This window comes from Canis lupus, chromosome 32 (genome assembly GCF_003254725.2).
Source record: "Canis lupus dingo isolate Sandy chromosome 32, ASM325472v2, whole genome shotgun sequence".
In the NCBI taxonomy this organism is placed as follows: domain Eukaryota; kingdom Metazoa; phylum Chordata; class Mammalia; order Carnivora; family Canidae; genus Canis; species Canis lupus.
This window is the reverse complement of record NC_064274.1, coordinates 37,398,770-37,420,525: the sequence shown is the minus strand read 5'-3', so window position 1 is coordinate 37,420,525 and position 21,756 is coordinate 37,398,770. Positions and strand designations below refer to the sequence as shown.

The following is a 21,756-nucleotide window of genomic DNA, read 5'->3' as shown; positions in this document are numbered from 1 at the left end:
CAGAAAAAAACAAAACCAAAACCAAACAAAAATACAAATAAGAAACAAAACACTAGATCCTAGGTGTGTTTTGATCTGCTTGTTAAAAGAAACTAGATCCCAAAATAAGAAAAAAACCTATAAATTAAAAAATATATATAACATATGCATAAAAATAAAAAAGAATAAAAAAGAATTGAAAAAATATGAGAATAACTGAAAAAATACTACTGAAAGACTAAAGAATAAAAAATAAAGCCCCAATGAATGCTATATACTGTTTTCCCCAAGAGTTGAAACTCTGCAGCCCTCAACGATCAGTAAATGTGGTGAGAGCTAGTCTTCTGGGGGAGGGGCCTGTTGCGCTGATTCTCTGGCGCACTTGGCCTATTGCACATGCGCAGCCTCCCTTGCCAGGAGGCTGGGCACAACGTAAGCACCTCCAGATTGCACTATGTGGCGCTGTTTTGCTCCCTGAAGGCTATCAGCACTGGGCAAGGATCCCTAGATCTGAAAATTCATGTCTACAACTCTTCAAAATCCTCCTAGAAGAGCAGTCAATCGCTCTGGTCTACCCGGTTTCCTTCAGAACTCTGTCCATCTGGCCTGTGACTGAGCGTTTTTATCTCAGGCACAAGACTGAGTTTCAAAATTCCTAATTTTACAGACTCCTGTGATGAGGCCCTGTACAGTTTCACCCCAGGGAGAGAGGAAGGGTCTCTGCCAGGAAAGTGGTCACACGATCATGTAGTGGTTTGCAGTTTATGGCAACACGGGGCAGAGCTGGCACCTAGATTTACTGTTCTTAGTCACTTCCCTTCTCCTGTGCCTGGGAACTCTGCTCCATTTGGGAACCACCATTTTTCTTGGGACCTTAGGCATCCTGAGATCACACTGTTAGACCTGGAATTCTATCCTGCTCTGCCACTTGAGCACCTTCAAGCTAGGGACATCCTTCACTGCATCAGATTTTGCGTTCTGCAGCTTACAGTACACCTTGCAGTAGCCTCCGTAAGCAGGCTCCCTCCCCTCCACCATATCTTCAAATATATCACACTGGATTCAAGTCTCTGCACCACCTATCTTTCATAAAGTGGTCGTCTTTCTACTTGTAGGATTGCAGCATTTCTTTTCTCAGATATCCGTTTGATGTCACAGGTGTTCAGAATGATTTGATAACGACCTAGATGTATTCGTGGGACAAGTTAGGGTCCCCTACTCCTCCACCATCTTAACTCCAGCCCTGTGGATTTTTTCTTAAATTAGACCCTCAAAGCATTAGGGATAGTAGTGAGCATCCAATACATATCAAAAGTCACATCTTGAAAGGCTGCAATACCAAGTTGTTCTAATGTCAGGGTACAATAGTTCAGTGTAATATTCAAAGTGAGTTACTTACTAAGGCAAATTTTTTGTTGAGAATCATCTGCTCCACCAAAGATGACTCATTGTGGAAGAGGTGGGGTTGCATATGGCTCCACATATGAGGAAACCACCAAAACTCATCCACAGACCCCAGAAGATGGTCATCCCCTTCATCTTCCTCTTCAGTTCCTTCAAGGGAAAAAGGATTATTCAGTTAATTCCAGTTACAGTGACTGTCTGTGTATCTATCCATCCATCCATCCAATTATGTATTCACATATATGTATTTAGAAGATACCATTTATACTTTTTTGTTACACATAAGGTTTTGAACATGAAATGTAGCAAAGGAAAATCTGTTACTTGGGGAACAGAGACTGTGACAAAACTCTTTTGAAAGTTTTCAACAGGAGACACAGGTATAAAACAACTGCAAAATGAAAATATGCAACCATTCCCAAGGACATTCAAACTCTTTTAGCAACTTTTTTGAAGGTTTTATTTATTTATTCATGAAAGACACACAGAAAGAGAGAGGCAGAGACACAGGCAGAGGGAGAAGCAGGCTCCATGCAGGGAGCCCGATGTGGGACTTGATCCCAGGACTCTAGGATTATGCCCTGAGTCGAAGGCAGATGCTCAACTGCTGAGCCACCCAGGTGTCCCAACTCTTTTAGCATCTTTTTATGATCTTTAGTTTGGAGAGAATGGGGGGATAAGTAAGAAATGGAATCAAGGGAATAAGAATAAAGAAGTGAGTGACAGAATTCCAGCAGTAGATCATTCTGACATAGGTTGTGATATCACAGTCACAATAATTCCATAATTTATTTAGGTTTCTCATTAGGTCTGAGAAGAACCTACTCAGTATTTAGTGAAAACTAAGGCATAAACAAGGAAAAAAGGAAATGTAGGAATTGTTATTTGGAAAATTAGGGAAAACTGAAGGGAAGAAAGGGTGAAATGAAGTAAAGAGGCTGTGAAGTAATAAAGTCTTAGTAAAACAAGCCAAGCTGTTCCTTGGTGGTACTCATGTTTTTCAGGCTTGTCCTTTCTCTTAAGTTCCTTGAAGCAGACTTTCCATCAAGAAATTCTTATATTCTTGAGAGTCAACCCTGTTGTCATTCCTTGGATTTTCCTTATTTGGGCATATTTTATTTCCTCCATTTTCCCTGACCTGCAGTTTAGTTGAGTGTGGGAAAATCTACAATTTTCTTAACTTGAGGGGGATAGGACCCTTTCTAGTTCTTTACTAAAGCATGAAATCAGAGCTGTATAGGATACCTTAGTAGTACCTGGCATATCATAAGATGATATTAATCATCATAAAGTTATGCAGCCACACTTAAATTTCAGCCCCAACACTGAATTTAACAAGCTCCTAGAATATAGAATAGTAGGTTCTTCAAATGATGTCCCCTCTGTGTAGAGAATATTTTCAAAAATTTCATTTTTCTGATATGAAAATAGTGCCCTACAGGCTAAAGACAGAGGGCAGACTGCTGCCCTGGCCCAGCCAACTAAGCACAGTGCTTGTTACTAATGCTTTTCTCTTCATTTTCCCAACAGAAGGCAGACAGAGCCCACTGGCAGGAAAAGAACCAGTCCCTATGATTTACTGGGCAGTGAAAGTGACTTAGCAAAGATAAAGGCCTAGCATGAGGCTGCTAGTCATTCTCATTTATATAGGAAGAACAAGGATTAGTAATGTAGAATGAGGGGAATAACAATTCTTCAACAAGGATAGACATCCATTTCACTGTTATATGGTTAAATACTTGGCTGCTATGAAGAAACTTTTTTCTTTATATATAAAAGGCACCATTAAATTTAATCTGTTTTATTTCCCTAACTTTTTCCTCTTCATAACACATTCATGTTACCACAATATAGTGGAACAAGGATAAACTCTAGAGTTAGAAGTTTGTGTTTATTTGTAGGTTCCAACACATTTGAGTTGTGTGATTGTGGGCAAGTCATGTAACCCCTTTAATGTCTGTGGTTATGTAGGTAAAGAGATGGATAGCAATACCTATTTTATTATTTTGGGGAAGAAGAGGCGGTATAATCCTGGCACATATTGGGTAATCTAAAATGCCTTCTTCCTTTCTGTTTAATTTCCCACTCTGCTCTCCTTGTGTCTTTTGTGGGACTCCTTGAGTTTTATTCCATGATAATGCATGAGGGTATAGGGGAAGGTCTCACCTGGTGTTATGTGGCAGATGGGAACACTGTGTTCAAGAATTGACCATGCCATCATATTAACTGACTGGCCTGATTAATGAGTTACCAACAAAGGCATCTTGGGGCTTCTGAGTGATTATTTTACAGCTCAGGGAAAACTTCTAGAGAGGAATTCAAAGGAATAGGAATATGGATTCAGGATTTAGACTCTCTAATGACCCCAGGCAATGACATTCAGGTCTTGGGTCCTGCTACCTTTTAGGTGATAAATACGGTGACCCTGGTGAAGCAGCAGTTTTACATTGACTGCTGATGCTTAAAAAACATGTGGTTTTTTTTTTTTTTTGACATAAAGATGATGTCAGATGTCATTCTGTTTCCCCACGATTAAGCATCTCTACTTACATCCAAAAGACTCTCCTCTTGCTTAACATTTTGTATGTCCTCAGGACCCATATTAGTTAAGATTACAATCAATTACTTACTGCATTTTTACTTCCACACACTGAAAAAAGGCATAAATTTCTTGAGGTTTCCCAGTAATTGGTGCATCTCCAACTTCTACCTCCTCTGAATAAAGTAAGCTTGGGAGTGTGAGATGAGATTTCCTAGATTATGAAAAGCTACCCTGCCTACTGCTTTAAATCTCTATCCCCTGTCCCCTATAACTCTTATCTTTCCCTGAATCTTTATTCTCATCTCTCCTTTGTTCATTTTTCTAGTTGACTTTACCCTAAGTTTCTTTATCAGGATAGTGGAAAGGTAGCTTTGGAAGGATAGCTCAGGCATTTGTTGTCCTTTCCCGAATATCATGGTGAAATCTGCTATTCAAATATTCATACATTTGAATCATGAAGAAATTAGACAAATGATATTTGCCCTCTAGTAGATTTATATGAATTCATAGTAAGCATAAATGTATGCCTCCCCCTCTTTAAATAACTCTTTCTCATCTGATCTAATTTAATCCTACTTTGAGAATGTTTTACATCAGAATTAATTATATTGAGAACAAGTATCTATTGCTTATTACTTTAAAAATTATGATAAAAAGCAGTTGAAACATTGCTGTGGTTGGATGTCTTGGGCTCTTTTCTGATTTTGCCCACCTTTGTTAGAACTGGAGGAAGAGAGAACTAGAAGTCAAATTCCTCAATTTTAAGTGTTATTTCTTAATTTGTTAAAAAATTATGCTGAAATCTTACAAAGTTATTGCAAATTATTATTTTATTATGTATCTATTTAAATAGCTTGTGTCTCTTCAGTATTTTATCTTCTGCTTTTCCTACCATGACATTGAAAATCATCATTGATTAGAGACTCTACCTTTTTGTCAAGCATTAACTGTCTTATAAGCATCATCTCATTTAATTCTCACTAACCTTACCTATGACATAAGAGCCCCTGATAACTCTATTCTTTAAAGAAGGAAATTGGTATTTGGAAAGTGACCTTGCCAAGTCACTGATAAGGTTGGGACAGACCTAGTTTCTTACTGGGGATGTTTATTGTGAATTGTGGGAAGTGCCCAAGAAAAGAAAGAGGAGAAATCTTTCAGAAACAAGGAAAGAGCAACTGGCCAGAGTCATTCTTTAGCATTCAGCACTGGACAAAAAGTTCAGTTGCCATCAGTATTTTATTATGTTTCTATTATATTTGGAAAGAAAGCTTTTAATTATTCTTAGTATTTTATAGTGATTATCTTTCACAACACAACATGGTCAAGTTTTATTCTCCTACCTATAAACTCTAACCCAGATTAAACAATTCCAAGTTCAAGGCCCTTAACTATCATTCATTGACCAAATTTGGAATTTAGAAATAAGATCATTTACTAATTCAATAGAGCATTGCTCTTCACATTGTTAATTCTGTGATATAGTTAGAATTTACCAATACATGTAAATTCTAAAATTTACGTGTAAATTTACTAAAAATCCTACTTCAATTGCAATCAGAAGGAAAGAATACTTATGTCCTCTGAAGGATAGGTACAAAAATTTTCTTAACATGATTATTCAAAAAAAGCTAAAGACTAGGAAAAATCCAACCATTTATATTGGAAAGGAATTTTGGTATATTCAAACAATGAAATGCTATAAAGTAATGAAAATAAAATAATTACAGCTATACACAGTAATATCTGTAAAACTAGAATAATGTTGAACAAAACAAGCTGACTATAGAAGAGTCCATACTGTATGATTTCTTTTTACACACGTCTCAAAGCCATGCAAACTAGTTTGTAATATTAGAAGTCAGGATAGTGGATTTCTTTGAGGGAGGCTAGTGACTGTGAAGAAGTACACAGGTGGGCGAAGGGGAGGATTCTGATAGTGTTCTCTCTCTTGATTTGCATGCTGGTTTGTGAAAATTCACTGAGCACTACACTTATTACTTACGCACTTTTATTTATGTAAATTATAGTTCAGTAGAAAAGGAAGGCCATTAGGCTATTATAACATGGTGAATAAACTTTAAAACCATCAACATTTTGTAAAAGTTAAAAAATGATATATTAAGTGGAATTGAATAATATGAAGAAAATAAAAATGGAGAGAGACATGGAATGTGGGAAGGGGGGTCACAATTTTTAAAAAGAGTGGTCAGAGAGGCCTTATAAGAATAACCTCTTTTTTCTTACCTGTATGGTAAAATTTTCCTGAAAATCCCAGGTTGAATGTAAAATTTGTGATTTGTGCACGCAAAAGATTCTGAGTGTCAAGCAGAGCCTGAAATACACAGTTAAAAAAAAAAACAAACCAACAAGTATCAGGTTAGAGAATGGCATTGAGAAGTTTTAAAAGATATCTTCCTTTTTCATTCAAAGGGTAAAACTACTCCTTTGTATATGAGAGAATTAAATGATGGAAAGTAGTGTCTTTATCACTTTACAACTAGAGAGATGCTTTCAAGATTACATAAACATATACACATATTTATCCTTTAGCTTGCAATAAATCACCAAAAAGTGTCAGCTAGAAAAAAGAAGTTATATGTAAAGTTTATTCTGCATGTATTAAAGGAACTATTGTCTAATACATAAAATATATCGCCTTTCACTTCTCAGGGACATGGATCACCAATTGTCAAAAGAAGGACACTCTTTAAGTGAAACTATGCAAGAACATATGTTGAAAGAAACATTTTTATTTCTCAGATATGTCTTTGGTCTTCAAAATCTAAGACTTTTCAATCTTTAGGTCTTAGATTCCCAGAAGATAGTGATTGTTCTTCAAAAGGGGATATCATGATAAAATAAATTTCTAATTTGGCCCTTCATTAAAAAAAACAAACAAAACCCCCTACTTCTGACAGTAAAACTCTTAAAACGGAGTTTTAAATATTACATCTTATATTTACTATGCTATGACTTTTTTTTAAAAAAAGATTTTATTTATTCATCAGAGACACAGAGATAGAGGCAGAGACATAGGCAGAGGGAGAAGCAGGCTCCCTGGGGGGAGCCCGATGCAGGACTTGATCCCAGGGCCCCAGTACCAGGACCTGAGCCAAAGGCAGATGGTCAACCACTGAGCCACCCAGGTGCCACTATGCTATGAATTTTTAATAGACTTCTTTTTTTTCTCATTCTTATTTAAATTCCTATTCTTATATTCCTTCTCTCCCTGCCACCCTCCCTACACAGACTACTGTAGTTGAGTACCCATTTCAACTAGCCAGAAAGTAACACCAGATGTTAGATTTGTAAAGGATCTTAGTGAACATTCTTTTACACACAAGGAAACTGAGGAGTGATGGCTTGCTCATTTTCACAGATAAAATTAGTGGTAAATCATAGATGAAGGATATGATTGCCTGATTCCATATTAGGTACTCTTTCCCCCATCCCCCGCCTATTCAGCTGGGCCCACAATAGGATCTTCTTTTTCCGGTAGCTTAGCTGACACCTGAAAGCCTGGTCTCATTCCTTCAAGGTCTCAATCTTTTTTTGGAAGATAAACAGATATAACTTATATAAGTTATTTATCCTATCACCTACTAAAGTGATCCCAGTGTCCTGGAATCAAGTCTAGTATCGGGCTCTCTGCAGTGAGCCTGCTTCTCCCTCTGCCTATGTCTCTGCCTCTCTCTAAATAAAAGAAACTTATAACGATATCCCCTTTTGAAGAACATGAACAAATAAAATGTTTAAAAAATAAATATTAATTATCTCAAAGCACTGTTGCGAGGGTGACATGCTTTTTTATACTCTTGGCACAGTGAATAGGCACATGATAGGTGTTCAACAATATTAGTTCCTGATCCTCTAATATTGCTGCTGCTACTATCACTCATATTAATATCGTTGTTGTTAATTGTCAGTGATGTTAAACAATTAATATTCTCTGAACTTTTCCCTTCATTTGTTAGAGTCGAGACAGTTGTCTAAGTCCTAGAGTTGTGATGAGGATTATAAAAGAGCCAATATTTGCAGGAGTGCTTGATAAGTATTTTTTTAAAAGTGGCATAAAATATTAGGTGTTGATATAATATCAGTAGTTATATAAATTTTAAAGATTTATTTATTTTAGAGAGAGAGCATGCACATGACTCGGGGGGAGGGGCAGAGGGAGAGGGAGGGAAATCAAGAGTTGGACACTGAACTGACTGAGCCACCCAGGCGTCCCTATACATGTATATATTATATATTACTGACCATTATATCATCTATCTGTCTCATTTAGTTAAAGTTGTTTTTCTCGTTTTATTTACCCTCAGTGTCCTCCAGCCTTCCCTCCCTCCTTCTACTTTTTCATTTCTTCTCCCTGTTAAACATTCTAGCTGGCTCTTCCTATTGTTCCTTCCCCTTATATCTTATCTTCTTCTTTATCTATCTTATTCATTTATTCAGCCTACTCACTTTATTCAATGGTTAAAATATAGATTTGAAATCCATTTTAAAATAATTTCTTCTATGTTCAATGCTTTAAAGTTAGAAGTTTTTTGTCTTTTGAAAATAAAATGTTCAATTAAACTTGAACTTTGCTTTGTGACTCTGTCTTTTAAAACTTACTTGATAAGAACAAACAAATAAGCCTGTCCTGTTCATAGGCCTTAGAAGCTAAATAATGTACTTGGGAACTAATCTCTAAATCAACTAGAATACATTGATTCAAATTTTTGAAGTAGCACTGATTGTGCAGGTTTGAGTTCACATTTTATACATTTATTTGAAATTCTAGAAACAAACAATAAAACACATAAAAGATATATTGAAACAGATGGTAGATACTAAAATTATTCCTATATATGGTGAAGAGGGAAATTTATTTCTAGATATTTTATATATTTAAGATAAACAGTAATATTTTTAATCTTTATATGTATGTATTTTATCTATCTATCTATCTATCTATCATCTATCATCTACTTTCATGGACCAGATTTTGGGTGTATATATGGGAACAATATTATATATTCATCCATTACTTCTATCTTTTCAAAATATGCTTTTGTACTAGAAGCTAGAGCACCCAGCAATATTCTTAGATTGTCATTTTCATTAAACTCCTCATTGCTAGAAAGATTTTATTCAGCACTAGTCTATTTAAAGTTAAGATAGTCTATTATTACTATAAATAAAATATTACAAAAATGATATAAATGATCCTTTGCTTTACTCTTTATGTGCAACATGTCAAAATGGCGTGATATCTAAAAATCTAATCATAATAAGCCAAATCAATGTTCTAATACCAAATTCAGAAAGCCACATGCATTTTGGACAAGCAAACCCTCTATGATGTGCAGAGTATTTTGGTCATGGAGAAGAAGGTAAAGAATCATAACCATCTGCAGAGGTACCATTTAGGTACCTCCAGACCAAGAACTCTAAGAACATAGATTTCTACTGTTAGGAATCATCAATTATTTTATTTTTATCAATAAAATCAATTATTTTATTTTTATTTTTAGCTGTTCCATGCATCAATAATTATTTTTAAAATAATACGTCATTATTTCTAGTGAAAAAGTCAAAATCACTAATAAATCCACCTCATAGGAAAAGTTAATATTATGATGGAATTCTTTCCCATCTTTACCAATAACTACTAAAATATATGCAGATATATAGATGTACAGGTAAGTGAAATTAGAGCCATAAATAAAAAATTAGAACTATAACAATAATTACTAAAAATGCAGAATTTCAAATTTTGCTTTGTCACTTAATAGCATGTTAAGAGCTTTCTCCTGTCACATTAACCTTCCAAAACTTGTTAATGGGAGCAGAATACTGCATCAGATTGGTGCCCTATAATTTATTTAATCATTTGATCTTCCTGTTGTACATTTAGGTTATTTACATTTTTATATAATATAAATACTGCTCTATGTATCAATACATATTTATATAGCAGTGAAGTAGCCGTTTCTGCAGGCAATAAGAAGATAAGAATAATTCTGCTTATCCTTTGGCAAACAATTTTTCAGTAAATTTGAAATGCTTATGGAAGTATTAAAAGAGAATATAAAATCCAGTTAAAATTATAACAGTTGAACCAGGAATATAGTTTAACATGAAAATTTGACTATTTCCAAAATGATTTTTTCAAATATTGAATCTGTATACTACCCCACTTAGTTTTTGGGTCTTCATTCTACAAAGCCAAAACCACTTGCAAGCATTTAAAGATCTAGTTAAAGGCCAAGGAGATCTAATTTAAAGAAATCGAGCTCTGAGAACTGAGCAAAACGGGAGCTTTTATATATCTCTGGATTTTCTCCAACTTTCTTTAACAGAATGAACATATCAATTAAAGTAAATTGGAGACAAAATTCAAATATAACTGCAAAAATGTTTTATATGTTAGTATTCATCACATGTGTGACATTCTTTGAGGGAACGTGAACTAAGTTTATGTATTTTATCTGTTTCCCAGATGATTATTTTGACCTGTTTTATTTTTTATAAGGTAACTAAAGGAGTCGGTGAGCCAAATTAAAGCTTGGGAAGAAATTTTAGTGCTGGGTATGGTTTTTCAGCAGCAGCAGGCAAAAATAGTATTTCAGCACAGAATTTTTAGAGTCAATATTTTCTTAATCAGCCAAATACTAGTTATGAATATATATAATGTATCTGTATCTGCTAAGTAAATGAAACCAATTGGGCAGCTAATTGTAAGATCTTGTATCTAATTACATACCTATCTCTATAGAAACATGCAACACTCTGGCATCAGAGTTATTTAATGTAAAAGATCATTATTCCCACTTCAGACACAAGAGACCTGATTTACATAGTTTAAGTGACTTTCCCCTAGTCACACAGCCAGTTAAGTGCTGAGGAAGTGATTCGAGGCAGGATTTTGGATTTCAAAGCTCACTGCTTCTGTTGCCCACAGAAACAGCAAGAATACTCACATTGAACACTGTTAATCATTGGCGTACCATGTGACAAACTCCACCAGAAGGGAATAAGAGGTGGCTCTTTGCATCATTTTCATTAACTGGTTGTCCCTCCTACATTCTAAAACCTAAAGGTATGAGGGGGATGGGAAGACTAGGTTGGTCAGTGAATGGTCAACCCAACTAGGAATATTTACCCAGTGGTATACATAGTAAAGAGCAGTCCATCAGTCCAGCTGGTGTGGAGGTGGACTGCGGGATGCTGAAAGGCTGGAAGGTTCATAGCTGTCACCTCAGTCTCCTCACCAGGTTCAGAACTAGGAAGGTTCTCTATTATAGGACCTGTTCCCAGACCAGGAAAACACTAAAATTTGCTGAAAACAGTTAACTGGGCGGAATATTAGAGTGAAGCCATCTTGCATTAGGGGGAAGACAGGTTTAGAGGAAAACAATGAACAATAAGGCCAGGGCCAACTATACTATTTGACTTGCCTACACAATGACACTGGGGTGGGAAATAAGAAAAGTCAGGCAATTGCCTGTAAGAAGCTAGTGGAATACATCAGATTTGGCCACTTTTGGTAACAGTATTTAAACTCTCTTTTGACAAAAAAAACCCTATAGACTTGGAGCCTACTACCTGACAATAACATTCCTGACAGTAAAACAATCACTCAGTTTTTAGTTGTTCATATTCTAAATTTAAAGCCTACACACAAAAAGGGGGAAATTATGTTTATCCTGCTAATTTAAAATATAAATACCAAAGGTTGGAGTGTGTTTTCCACGATTTACATGAGCCTTATCACATTTGGGAAAATGGATAGGGAACTTTCACCCAGGAATTTGCTAATTATAGGGAGGTGTGTTAGAGATTATCTTGCTTATTGTTGACCTTACCTTAAGCCATGGCTACCATATGCTGAATGCTCAGACCTTGAGTGGTCTCACTAACGTGGCATGATGAATGAACAGCTGATTTGGAATGAGGGTGACTAAATGACTCTGCCATTTGACTGCTGTATAAGCCTGGCCAAGGCACTGAACTTCTCCAAATCAGTTTCCTCCTCTGGGAAATAATGATAACAATATACTGCTTGTGGATTTAATATACAGATCAAATGAGAAAATGGATATATGGCCCTAAAACCTTTTCTAGCACATAGAAGTGGCGTTTTAGCTCTGTGAATGGAATCATTTGTCCCTTTCCCTGAACCTTAGACACTCCTTATCATCCTATCACAGAATTCCACCTTCTTTTCTCACTGTTACCAATTTGGAGTAAAATCAAGCATATGCCTAAAATTTCAAATGGTATTTTCAAATTGGGACTTAGTACTTCGTGGGTTGTCTAATCAGCACTGGGGATTTTAAGGAAAAGAGGAAGATGATAAAAGCAGCTGTATTATAGTAACTTTTACAGGGCTTTGTATTCTTTTCTAAGTGACCTTAGTGAATTCTTCATTCTCCAACTCAACATTGACATAATTTATTGTTTGTATTTTGGTAATAAAGACAAAGGTTTGTGTGAAAGCAAGGAGAAAACAGGTATATAGTAATCTTAAATTATTTCTGTTACATATTTAAACTGGTCCAGAGCATACATTATACATAACCTCTAAATTATACAGATAAGAGATGGTTTTGCTAGAATATTTGTTGACATGAAGCTGGCAAATGATATATGAGTGGGAAAATAGAGAACAATTAAGCACTATTGTAAGTATTCACTTGAAATTGTTATGCATACTCTAGCTTATGGTTGATATACCTAAATAGTCAAAATACTAATGTACTTTTTTAAAAAAAGAAACATAAAAGTAGTTCACAGTTTCTTACAATATAGTATCTTTAGGAAACTATAAGTTATATCTCACTCATTCAGTTATACAGAAAAATGTTTTTATGTGTTGTAATAAACATAATTTTAACACCTTAATAATTTAAAATACTTGCTTTTAGCAGCAAAGCAGAAAAGGAAGCAGAGGTGTAGGATTCCATATGAGAGGACTGAGGCATCTCAACTCACATACTATTACCTCAGAGTAAATTAGATTTCCTCCAATGGCTGCAGAGAGGTATGTTGGAAACCTCTTAAGTAGCATGTTCTTTTTTTTTAATTTTTAAATTTGAATTCCAGTATAGTTACATACAGTGTAATATTAGTTTCAAGTGTACAATATAGTGATCAACACTTCCATATAGCATCCATGCTCATCACAACAAGTGCACTCCTTAATCTCCATCACCTGTTTCACCTATCTCCCCACCAATCTCCCCTCTGGTAACCATCAGTCTGTTAAGGTTAAGACTCTGTTTCTTGGTTTGCCTGTCCTTCTCTTTTTTCCCCTTTGTTCATTTGTTTTGTTTCTTAAACTCCATATATAATGAGTGAAATCATATGGTATTTATCTTTCTCTGACTGTCTTATTTCGCTTAGCATAGTACCCTCTAGCTCCAAACACATTGTTGCAAATGGCAAGATTTCATTCTTTTTTATGGCTGAGTAATATTCGTGTGTGTATGTGTGTATATGTGTGTGTGTGTGTGTGTGTGTGTGTACCACATCTTTATCCATTCATCGGTTGATGGACACGGGCTGCTTTCATAATTTGACTATTGTAAATAATGCTGCTATAAACATAGCAGGATCCGTGTATCCCTTTGAACTAGTGTTTTTGTGGTCAATATGCAATAGTGCAATTGATGGTTATAGGGTAGTTCTATTTTTAACTTTTTGAGGAACTTCCATACTGGTTTCCACAGTGGCTGCACCAGTTTGCATTTCCACTAACAGTACAAGAAGGTTCCTCTTTCTCCATATCCTTGCCAACACTTGTTTCTTTTGTTTTTGATTTTAGTCATTCTGACAAGTGTGAGGTGATATCACTGTAGTTTTGATTTGCATTTCCCTGATGAGTGATCTTGAGCATCTTTTCATATGCCTGTTGGCCATCTGGATGTTTTTTGGAGAAATGTCTGTCATGTCTTCTGCCCATTTTAATTGGATTATTTTTTGTTTAATTGAATTATTATTTTGGGGTATTGAGTTGAATCAGTTCTTTGCATCTATGTTCATCAGGGATATTGACCTGTAGTTATTTTTTATTGGTGTCTTCATCTGATTTTGGTATCAGGGCAATGTAAGACTCATAGAATGAATTTGGAAGTTTTCCTTCCTTTTATATTTTTTGGAATATTTTGCAAAGAACAGGTATTAATTCTTCTTTCAATGTTTGGTAGGATTCACCTATGAAGACTTTTGTTTGTTGGGAGTTTTTTGATTATTTATTCAATTTTTTTGGTAGCATTTGTCTGTTCCAGTTTTCTATTTCTTCCTCTTTCAGTTTTGGTAATTTATAAGTTTCTAGAAATTTATCCATTTTTTCCAGGCTGTCCCATTTGTTGGCATATAGTTTTTCATAATATTCTCTTAAAATTATTTGTATGTGTGGTATTGGTTGTAATTTCTCTTCTCTCATAATGATTTTATCTATTTGGATCCTTTCTCTGTTCTTGATAGGTCTGGGTAGATGTTTACAAATTTGGTTAATTTTTTCAAAGAACCAGCTCCTGGTTTCATTGATCTGTTCTGTTTCTTTTGTTTGTTTGTTTTGTTTTTTTGTTCTTTTTTAGTTTCTATGTCATTTATTTCTGCCCTAATCTTTATTTGTCCCCCTGCTGGCTTTAGACTCTGTTGTTCTTTTCTATCATCTTTAGGTGTATGTTTAGGTTGTTCATATGAGGTTTTTCTTGCTTCTTGAGGTAGGCCTGTATTGCTATATATTTTCCTTTTATGATTGCCCTTGCGGCATCCCATAGGCTTTGGACTGCTGTATTTTCATTTTCATGTACTCTTTGATTTCTTGGTTGACCATTTATTGTTTATTAGCATGTTTTTTAACATCTATATATTTATGGTCTTCCTGAATCTTTCCTTGTGGTTGACTTCTAGTTTCATAGTTTTGTGATCAGTAAAGATGCATGGAATGACTTCAGTCCCTCTGTATTTATTGAGGTGTGTTTGTAATCTAATAAGGGATCTATTCTGGGGGATGTTCCGTGTACATTTGAAAATATTGTGTTTTCGCTGTTTTAAGATGGAATCATCTGAATAAATGTAAAATCCATCTAATCCAATGTGTCATTCAAAGGCATTGTTTCCTTGTTTATTTTCTGTTTAGATGATCTGTCCATCAATGTAGGTGGGGTATTAAAGTCCCCTACTATTATTGTATTATTATCAATTAATTTATTATCAATAATTTACATGATAAATGTTTCTTCATCCCCTCACTTTCAATCTGCCGGTGTCTTTAGGTCTGAAATGTGTCTCTTATAGGCAGCATATAGATGAGTCTTGTTATTTTATCCTGACACCTTATGTCTTTTGATTGTTTAGTCCAATTACATCCAACATAATTATTAATAGATGTGTATTTATTTCCATTTTGTTACTTGTTTTGTTTTTTCAGTTTTTTTCTGATTCTTTCTTCTCATTTTTCAAGGTTTGCTGGTTGTATTTTGTGATATACTTGAAATTTTTTCTCTTTATTTTTTGCATTGTTTTGTATAATATCTTCTACATATAGCAGTCTATGTTAAGCTATTGTTTATTTATTTTGAACTCATTCTTTACCCTTCTTTCCTCTACATTTCAGATCCTTGATATCATATTTTATAGCCTTTTATATTGTGCTTTTTTGAGTGATTTTTACAGATACATTAAATTTTTTTTTTTTTGCTTTTGTGCTTCCTATTTTTCTTACTCTTGGTTTGTTCTTCTCTTTATAGGACTCATTACTATTTCTATTGGTGTGTATTTATTTATAACTATTCATTTAGCTCTCCTCCATTCAAAGAGAGGCATTCTAATAGAGTAGATATAATTTCTATTTTTACAATACTTGATCTGTGGTGTTGAAAGCAGTGCTTGGCACACAGTAGGCTCCCAATAGCTATTTGTTGAAAAATGGAAAAAAATGAATGAATGGTAATACCTCAATAATTCTCAGCCAGAGGAGAAGAGAATAACATTTGATTGGGAAATTACATAGGACAACTGAACGGTAAATAGAAGTGATGGCTTTCATGGAGAGAACACATTATAAGTGTCCCATTCCAAGGGATTTTTCTAATCATGTTGCACAAACTGGATGGGTCATCAACACTGGACAGAAGCTCTTGCTTCAGTGAGGGATAAATGGGGCTCAGACAGACCTCTGGGTGCTTCAGGTAATAAGGTCAAGTTTGGTTCAATGAAAAATCTCCTAGTGTAGTTTTAGATCAGATTATAGATCCTTTTTGGAATGGACTGAAATGCTTTATGATTTTTTTTTTTTTTGGATGAAAGCTGGAGTAAACGGATAAGTGTGTATTTTGCTCAGCAACTTTAGTCTGCTGGAGCCTAATTGTAAATGCGGAAATAAGAAAAATGCCTATGAGATCAGAAAAGGTACCCAGATGCAAATAGAACAGGTACCCAGAAGCAAATATTAAAGCTACTGAACTTATTCTTTAAGGAAGGGTTTCATGCTCTCACTTTTAATCACTTTATTTTACATGTAGGTATACAATCTTTGTGATTTGTTTTCCAAAAATATAGTAGATTGGATAAATTAGCCTAGAGAAACTGACCACAAGAAAAGATGCTAAGAACTTAATGGAAGAGTTAGGCAGAAAAAGTGTAAATCAACACAAAAACTAAATGTATTAGAGTGGAGGCAAATGGCTGAGTGCACCTCCACAGCCTCTGAAGCTTCACTGCACTATAATCCAATCACTGAATTTCAATAAAAATGAACATGATAAAGTTGAAAAATTAAAAGTTAGCCATTGAGTTAATTAATCAACTCATTAATTAAATATATATTCGCTGAGTACCTTCTACCTTCTATGTGTCAGGCCCTTTGTTAGTTGCTAGAGTAATCAAATCAGACCCGTCACTCAGTGACAGGATGTTTTGAGAAGATGATATATGAGAAAAGTTTTTTTATTCTCTAAAATGGTAAACAATGTATAAAAATATTACTATAGTCTAAAATAAGTTTTCTGGAAGATGGTTTATAAATACCATTCTAGAATGACTTATAAGTGAGTCAAACAATTTTAGCCATCAACCCATTCTTCGCATTTAGGTCCAGCCCAAAGACATTCCTGTTGTTAGGGAAGCACTCCGGAATTATTTTTGCATCTGGTCCTTTACTCTTGGTGTTATGCCTCTCTCGCCCAGATGATTACATTTTTTAAATTTGTATTTCTTTTATGTCTCTGCTCAAATATTACCTTATCAGAGAGGCTTTCCCAGACCATCCTTATAAATTTGGCAATAATATACCTCTATCTCCTGAGGCCCCGACTTTCCTATCTTCTTTGCCATACATTACTTAATCCACAGCATCTGTCAGTACCTAATATGTTATACTGTATATTTATTTATTGTTCTCTATTCCCACCAAACATAAGAAATATGAGAGCAGAGACTTGGCTTGCTTCATTCACTGAAGTTTACCCAGTGCCTGACCCTCATAAAATTTGTTGAATGACTAAGCAAATGAATCAATGCTTCTGAATAAGAAATTCAGGTAATTGAGTCTGAAGCTGAAGTACAGTTCTGGAACTAAAGAAGTAACTAAAACTGAGAAAAATGTTTTCTTTAGACCATTCTGAGTTCTCTGGAATAGCAGCAAAATCAAAAAGGATGATGATTCTAAACATGGAAAGAGAGAAAAGGCCAGCCAACTTGAAGAGACCAGAAATAGAAATGGCCTAACATCTGACAAAGACTTCAAGCCAAGTCAAGCTACCAGAATAATTTACTATGACTTTCTGACAATATTCTCATTGGGAGGCTATTAAGAAAGATAATAATGTGGTTTCTGGAGGGAAAGTTCCTGGGCTTGAATCCCAGTTCCAAGGACACTGAGTAACTTTTCACCTTGGCAAATGCCTTTCCTTTGCCTCAATTCCCATATTCTGAAAAAAAAATGGGTGACAATGCCTACCTCATAGGGTTATAAGTTCTGGATGATGTAGTCTGTTAAAAGCTTAGTGCCTTGAACATGATGATCACAATAAAATTTTAATAAATTTTAATATGTCTGTGACCAAGCTCTGGTCAAGAGTAGCTGAACTATTCCTCTTGTGGGCTTCCAGAGAAGGTTAATCATTTCTACAGACATAGTTGACACTACACATGGTACCTGTCGTGGATTTATCCATCCCTAGAACTGTCTCACACTTCCCTGGAATATATGGTAATAAAAGCTTTATTGTTTAAGCCACCTTTAATGTTGGGGGTTCTGATCACTGTGTGTGGAGGGATTGAGAACAAAACTGGGCTCATGAAGAGAGGAACTGGGTTATCACTTCTCAGCCTTTTGGCTAAGATCAAGTGGAGAAGGACTGGCTTCTGTTGGGAGGAGGGGTCCCTGCCTTAGGTTGCCATAATGGGATAGCAGGATGTTCACCTCATGGCCATTACCCCGGTCCTAAAACAAAGACCCTGAAGTCCTAGGATGTGGCTAGTGTTCCTGGTGTCTGTGCACACCATGGCCTTCATTGTTTTTGCTGCCACTGTTCCAGGGCTCAAGGGAGAGAAGTCATTGAATTAACATATGCGTCCGTATCCTTTGTTTTTGTGGGGTCTTTTGATTTTAAAAAGTCTGGAAACTTAATTTCCCAAAAGGTCAATAAAACTTGTATCTTATTTGTAAAAAAAAAAAAAAAAATCTTAATTCTAAAAAGTATGTATAACATTAGAAGTGATGAATATCAGACATGAGTGGTTTAAAAAAGGAAAAAAACGATAGGAATATAAAACAGACTCAACTATAATACAAATATAAAAAAATGAACAATTAATATGTTGGGCACTACTATTAGTTCCATATTGGTTGTAGTCCAGTGGATATGGTAGGAAAAGCATATTACTAGAATTGGAAAAGGAAAAAGACCCCAGGAGTTCTTTCATAGAGATGGTCCTTTATTTATTTCCTTAGAGGATGAAAGAAGTATTTGGCACCTAGAACCTGACTAGAGAGTCCTCTGCTTGGGGTGGAACTAAGCATGCATAAAAAATTATGATAATCACAGAGTAGAATCACAGAATGTTCGAGGTGGAAGATATTTTAGAGATTGCCAAACCTGGTATTTCTCAAATTGTTGCACTGAAGCATCTGTCTTTGAACAGGAGGATAAACCTATTACTGCCTGTCCCTAATATTTCTGAGACTTTGCTCTATACATTGACATGGTCCCTATAAAGAAAAAGATTTCTTCAGAGTCTATGCTTAACTGAAAAATCCTAGGAGATTTTTTGATAATTTACCTTGGTTTTAATAGAATATATTTTTAAATTATTTATCTATTCATGAGAGACACATAGAGAGAGGCAGACACAGGCAGAGAGAGAAGCAGGCTCCCTGCAGGAAAGCCCACATGGGACTCAATCCCGAGTCTTCAGGATCACACCCTGGGCCAAAGGCAGACACTCAACCGACTGAGCCACCCAGGCATCCCATAATAGAATATTTTTAATTGTTCTTTATACAAGTTAAAAAGTTAACCAAAGCAAAACAAGAACATACCACTTTTTGTTAAATTTGCAAAATATAATTCAACTCATGTATATTATCTTAATTTCATCTCTTCATAGCTGATCCAATCAGACTGTCTTGTGAAAATGTTGTACTTCATAAAACCTCTAGAATTTTGGCCTGGAATAATTCTCTAATTATTATTAGGCCTTTCTCTAAAAAGGCCTCTTTTAATACTGGGGCTAGGTCACAGACATTTGAATATTACTTATGTCTGGTTAATTTACCTAAAGGGAAATATTTCCTTCCTTTCCTGATTTCTTTTTTTACTTTTGAGTGAAAAAAGTTATGAAAAGTTAAAGGTTTTAAATAATAAAATCAGAATCAGTCATAATAGTGCTTGCAGATTTCAACATCAGGTTTTATATTTATTTGTTAATGAGATAAATAGCAGCTTGTTTGTATTGTTCCCCCAGTTTGTATGATTTCAAGTTTTTCTTGCAAATAGAAAATTTGTCTATTTTAATTAATTAAAAGTCAAAGAACCCACAGCCAATTAATGCATAGTTAAAAAGCCCATGACTTAAAAAAAAAAAAAAAAAAGCCCATGACTGCTGACTTCATATGCATCCCCATTGGCTTTAATAAGATGGCGCAGTCCATTCCATTTTAGAATATGCCTTTAAGTGGTTTACAAATGCCTCAAAAACCGACTTCTCAAAGCAGAACATTTCAATTTAAATTGGATTTGCTCTCAAACTTTTGCTCACTGTTTTAAATATCTGACATTCACCTCTTTGTGAAATGTGGAATTAAAATGCAGTATGGCTCAGTGCCCTATTACGTTCTCTCAGCAGGGCTGTGTTAGCTATATAAATGAAAGAGAAGGTAGTTTAGGTGGCTTCTTATTCCTAATGGTGAAGGAAAGGAGTCCCGTGAGACAATGCCATGAGGATCAGATGGTCCTTTGTCATAGCTGCTCCATGGGCCAAGTAGATAGTTGTTTTATCAATTGTGTTTGTGACAGGTGGTCTCTCTCCATTGGTGCTCTAACCCTGTGTGCTTTTTCTTCTTAGGTGTGCCCTTTGAGCTACAACAGGGGTGGTGGCATTTATGTCCATTATGGAGTTAGCTTGACATGTCCCTTTTTGACTAGATTTTTCTCCCTAGTTATCACTCTGCTTCCACCTTGTTCTCAAAGTTTATGTCTTACTCTTAATTGCTCAGAATTGATAATGGGCTCCAGTTACATGAAGCTCTTTTTATTCTTAAATATATCACTTGTTATAAAATACTCTGTCATATGCCTCCTGTTTGAAAAGAAGATGGAAATACTCACCAGATGATGATATGTAATTGGCATGTGGGTATCATATGTACACAGGCAAAGCACAGAATAGAAACTTCAGTGTTTTAATCTTTGAGTGTTTTAATCTTTGAAATCATTAAACAGAATATTAAAGATCACATTTGCTAACATTGTGACTTCAGACCATTCTCAAGATCTTTTCTAATAATAAATCCTAGGCTTGACATAAATTTTGTATTGTAATTGGTAAGTTGGCTCTAAAACTGAGAAAAGATGCTGTTATTTATTCCATTTCCCCTCCTGGCTTTATTGAAGTTATTTTATTTGATTTAGGTCACCAAACAGTTGTTTGTTCTCAGTGACTCAGTTCAGATGCAAATTAATGACCTGGATGGGAGTCCTCTTACTACTCCAGAAGTCCAGGGCAACATCTATTCAGTTCCTTAATGGGAAATTTGTTTCATTACAAATATAACTTCACCTAAAACTAAAACTAAAGTGCATCAGTGATAGAACTGCCTAGGTTCTACATTACTGTCTGCACATCACTAAAAAAATCACAAATATTCCATGTTTCAGGAAGAAGGAACTTACGAATCAAATTATTTGACTTATTTCTGTATGATCGGTTAAAATCTTTCAAAAAGTCTTTAAAAATGTTCTTTTCCTGCAAATGCTTCCAATATTATAAATTCTAAATAAGAGCTAAACTTGTTATTCTGTGAACCTATGGAAAACAACTTCCTTATTTGAAAAGATCTACAGTGCCCTATACTCCCCCTTTGTCTTTTATGCAATCTGCTAATATCATAACGGAGGCAACTGGCTATCAGCGAGCCAGCACAGCCTGGACAGAGAGGCTATGACTTAATACCTAAACTTCTCAATTAAGACACGATCGAAATGTCAAGGAAGTTACCACCCCATTTTATTCTTTATTATTCTGTTCAAAAATATGCACAGTGGGTTTTAAAAGTGTGTTTTGGACAGTTAATTTGAATGCAAACATTTCAGAGATTAATAAAGTTA

At 35.1% G+C, this 21,756-nt stretch overlaps 1 protein-coding gene and 1 long non-coding RNA gene across 20 annotated transcripts in view; one reads left to right on the top strand and one right to left on the bottom strand.

Annotated features, from left to right (window-relative positions):
* The window catches only part of LOC112671712 (uncharacterized), a 146,067-nt gene extending 127,896 nt beyond the window's left edge, over positions 1-18,171 (top strand). For 15 of the 18 annotated variants that reach the window (XR_003143827.3, XR_003143823.3, XR_003143822.3 and 12 more), the window contains 3 exons: positions 10,878-11,015; positions 12,844-12,959; positions 17,541-18,171. This is a non-coding gene — a long non-coding RNA (uncharacterized LOC112671712). The remainder of the gene's footprint in view (positions 1-10,877; positions 11,016-12,843; positions 12,960-17,540) is intronic. The other 3 variants (XR_003143815.3, XR_003143818.3, XR_003143816.3) reach the window with 3 other exon arrangements.
* LOC112671710 (bifunctional heparan sulfate N-deacetylase/N-sulfotransferase 3) overlaps positions 1-21,756 on the bottom strand; it is a 171,431-nt gene that overhangs the window by 109,510 nt on the left and 40,165 nt on the right. For both annotated transcript variants that reach the window (XM_025465996.3, XM_049104887.1), the window contains exons 3-4: positions 6,173-6,260; positions 1,379-1,533 (exon numbers count right to left, since the gene is read on the bottom strand). In XM_025465996.3, the coding sequence (XP_025321781.1) occupies positions 1,379-1,533; positions 6,173-6,260 (243 nt within the window). The remainder of the gene's footprint in view (positions 1-1,378; positions 1,534-6,172; positions 6,261-21,756) is intronic.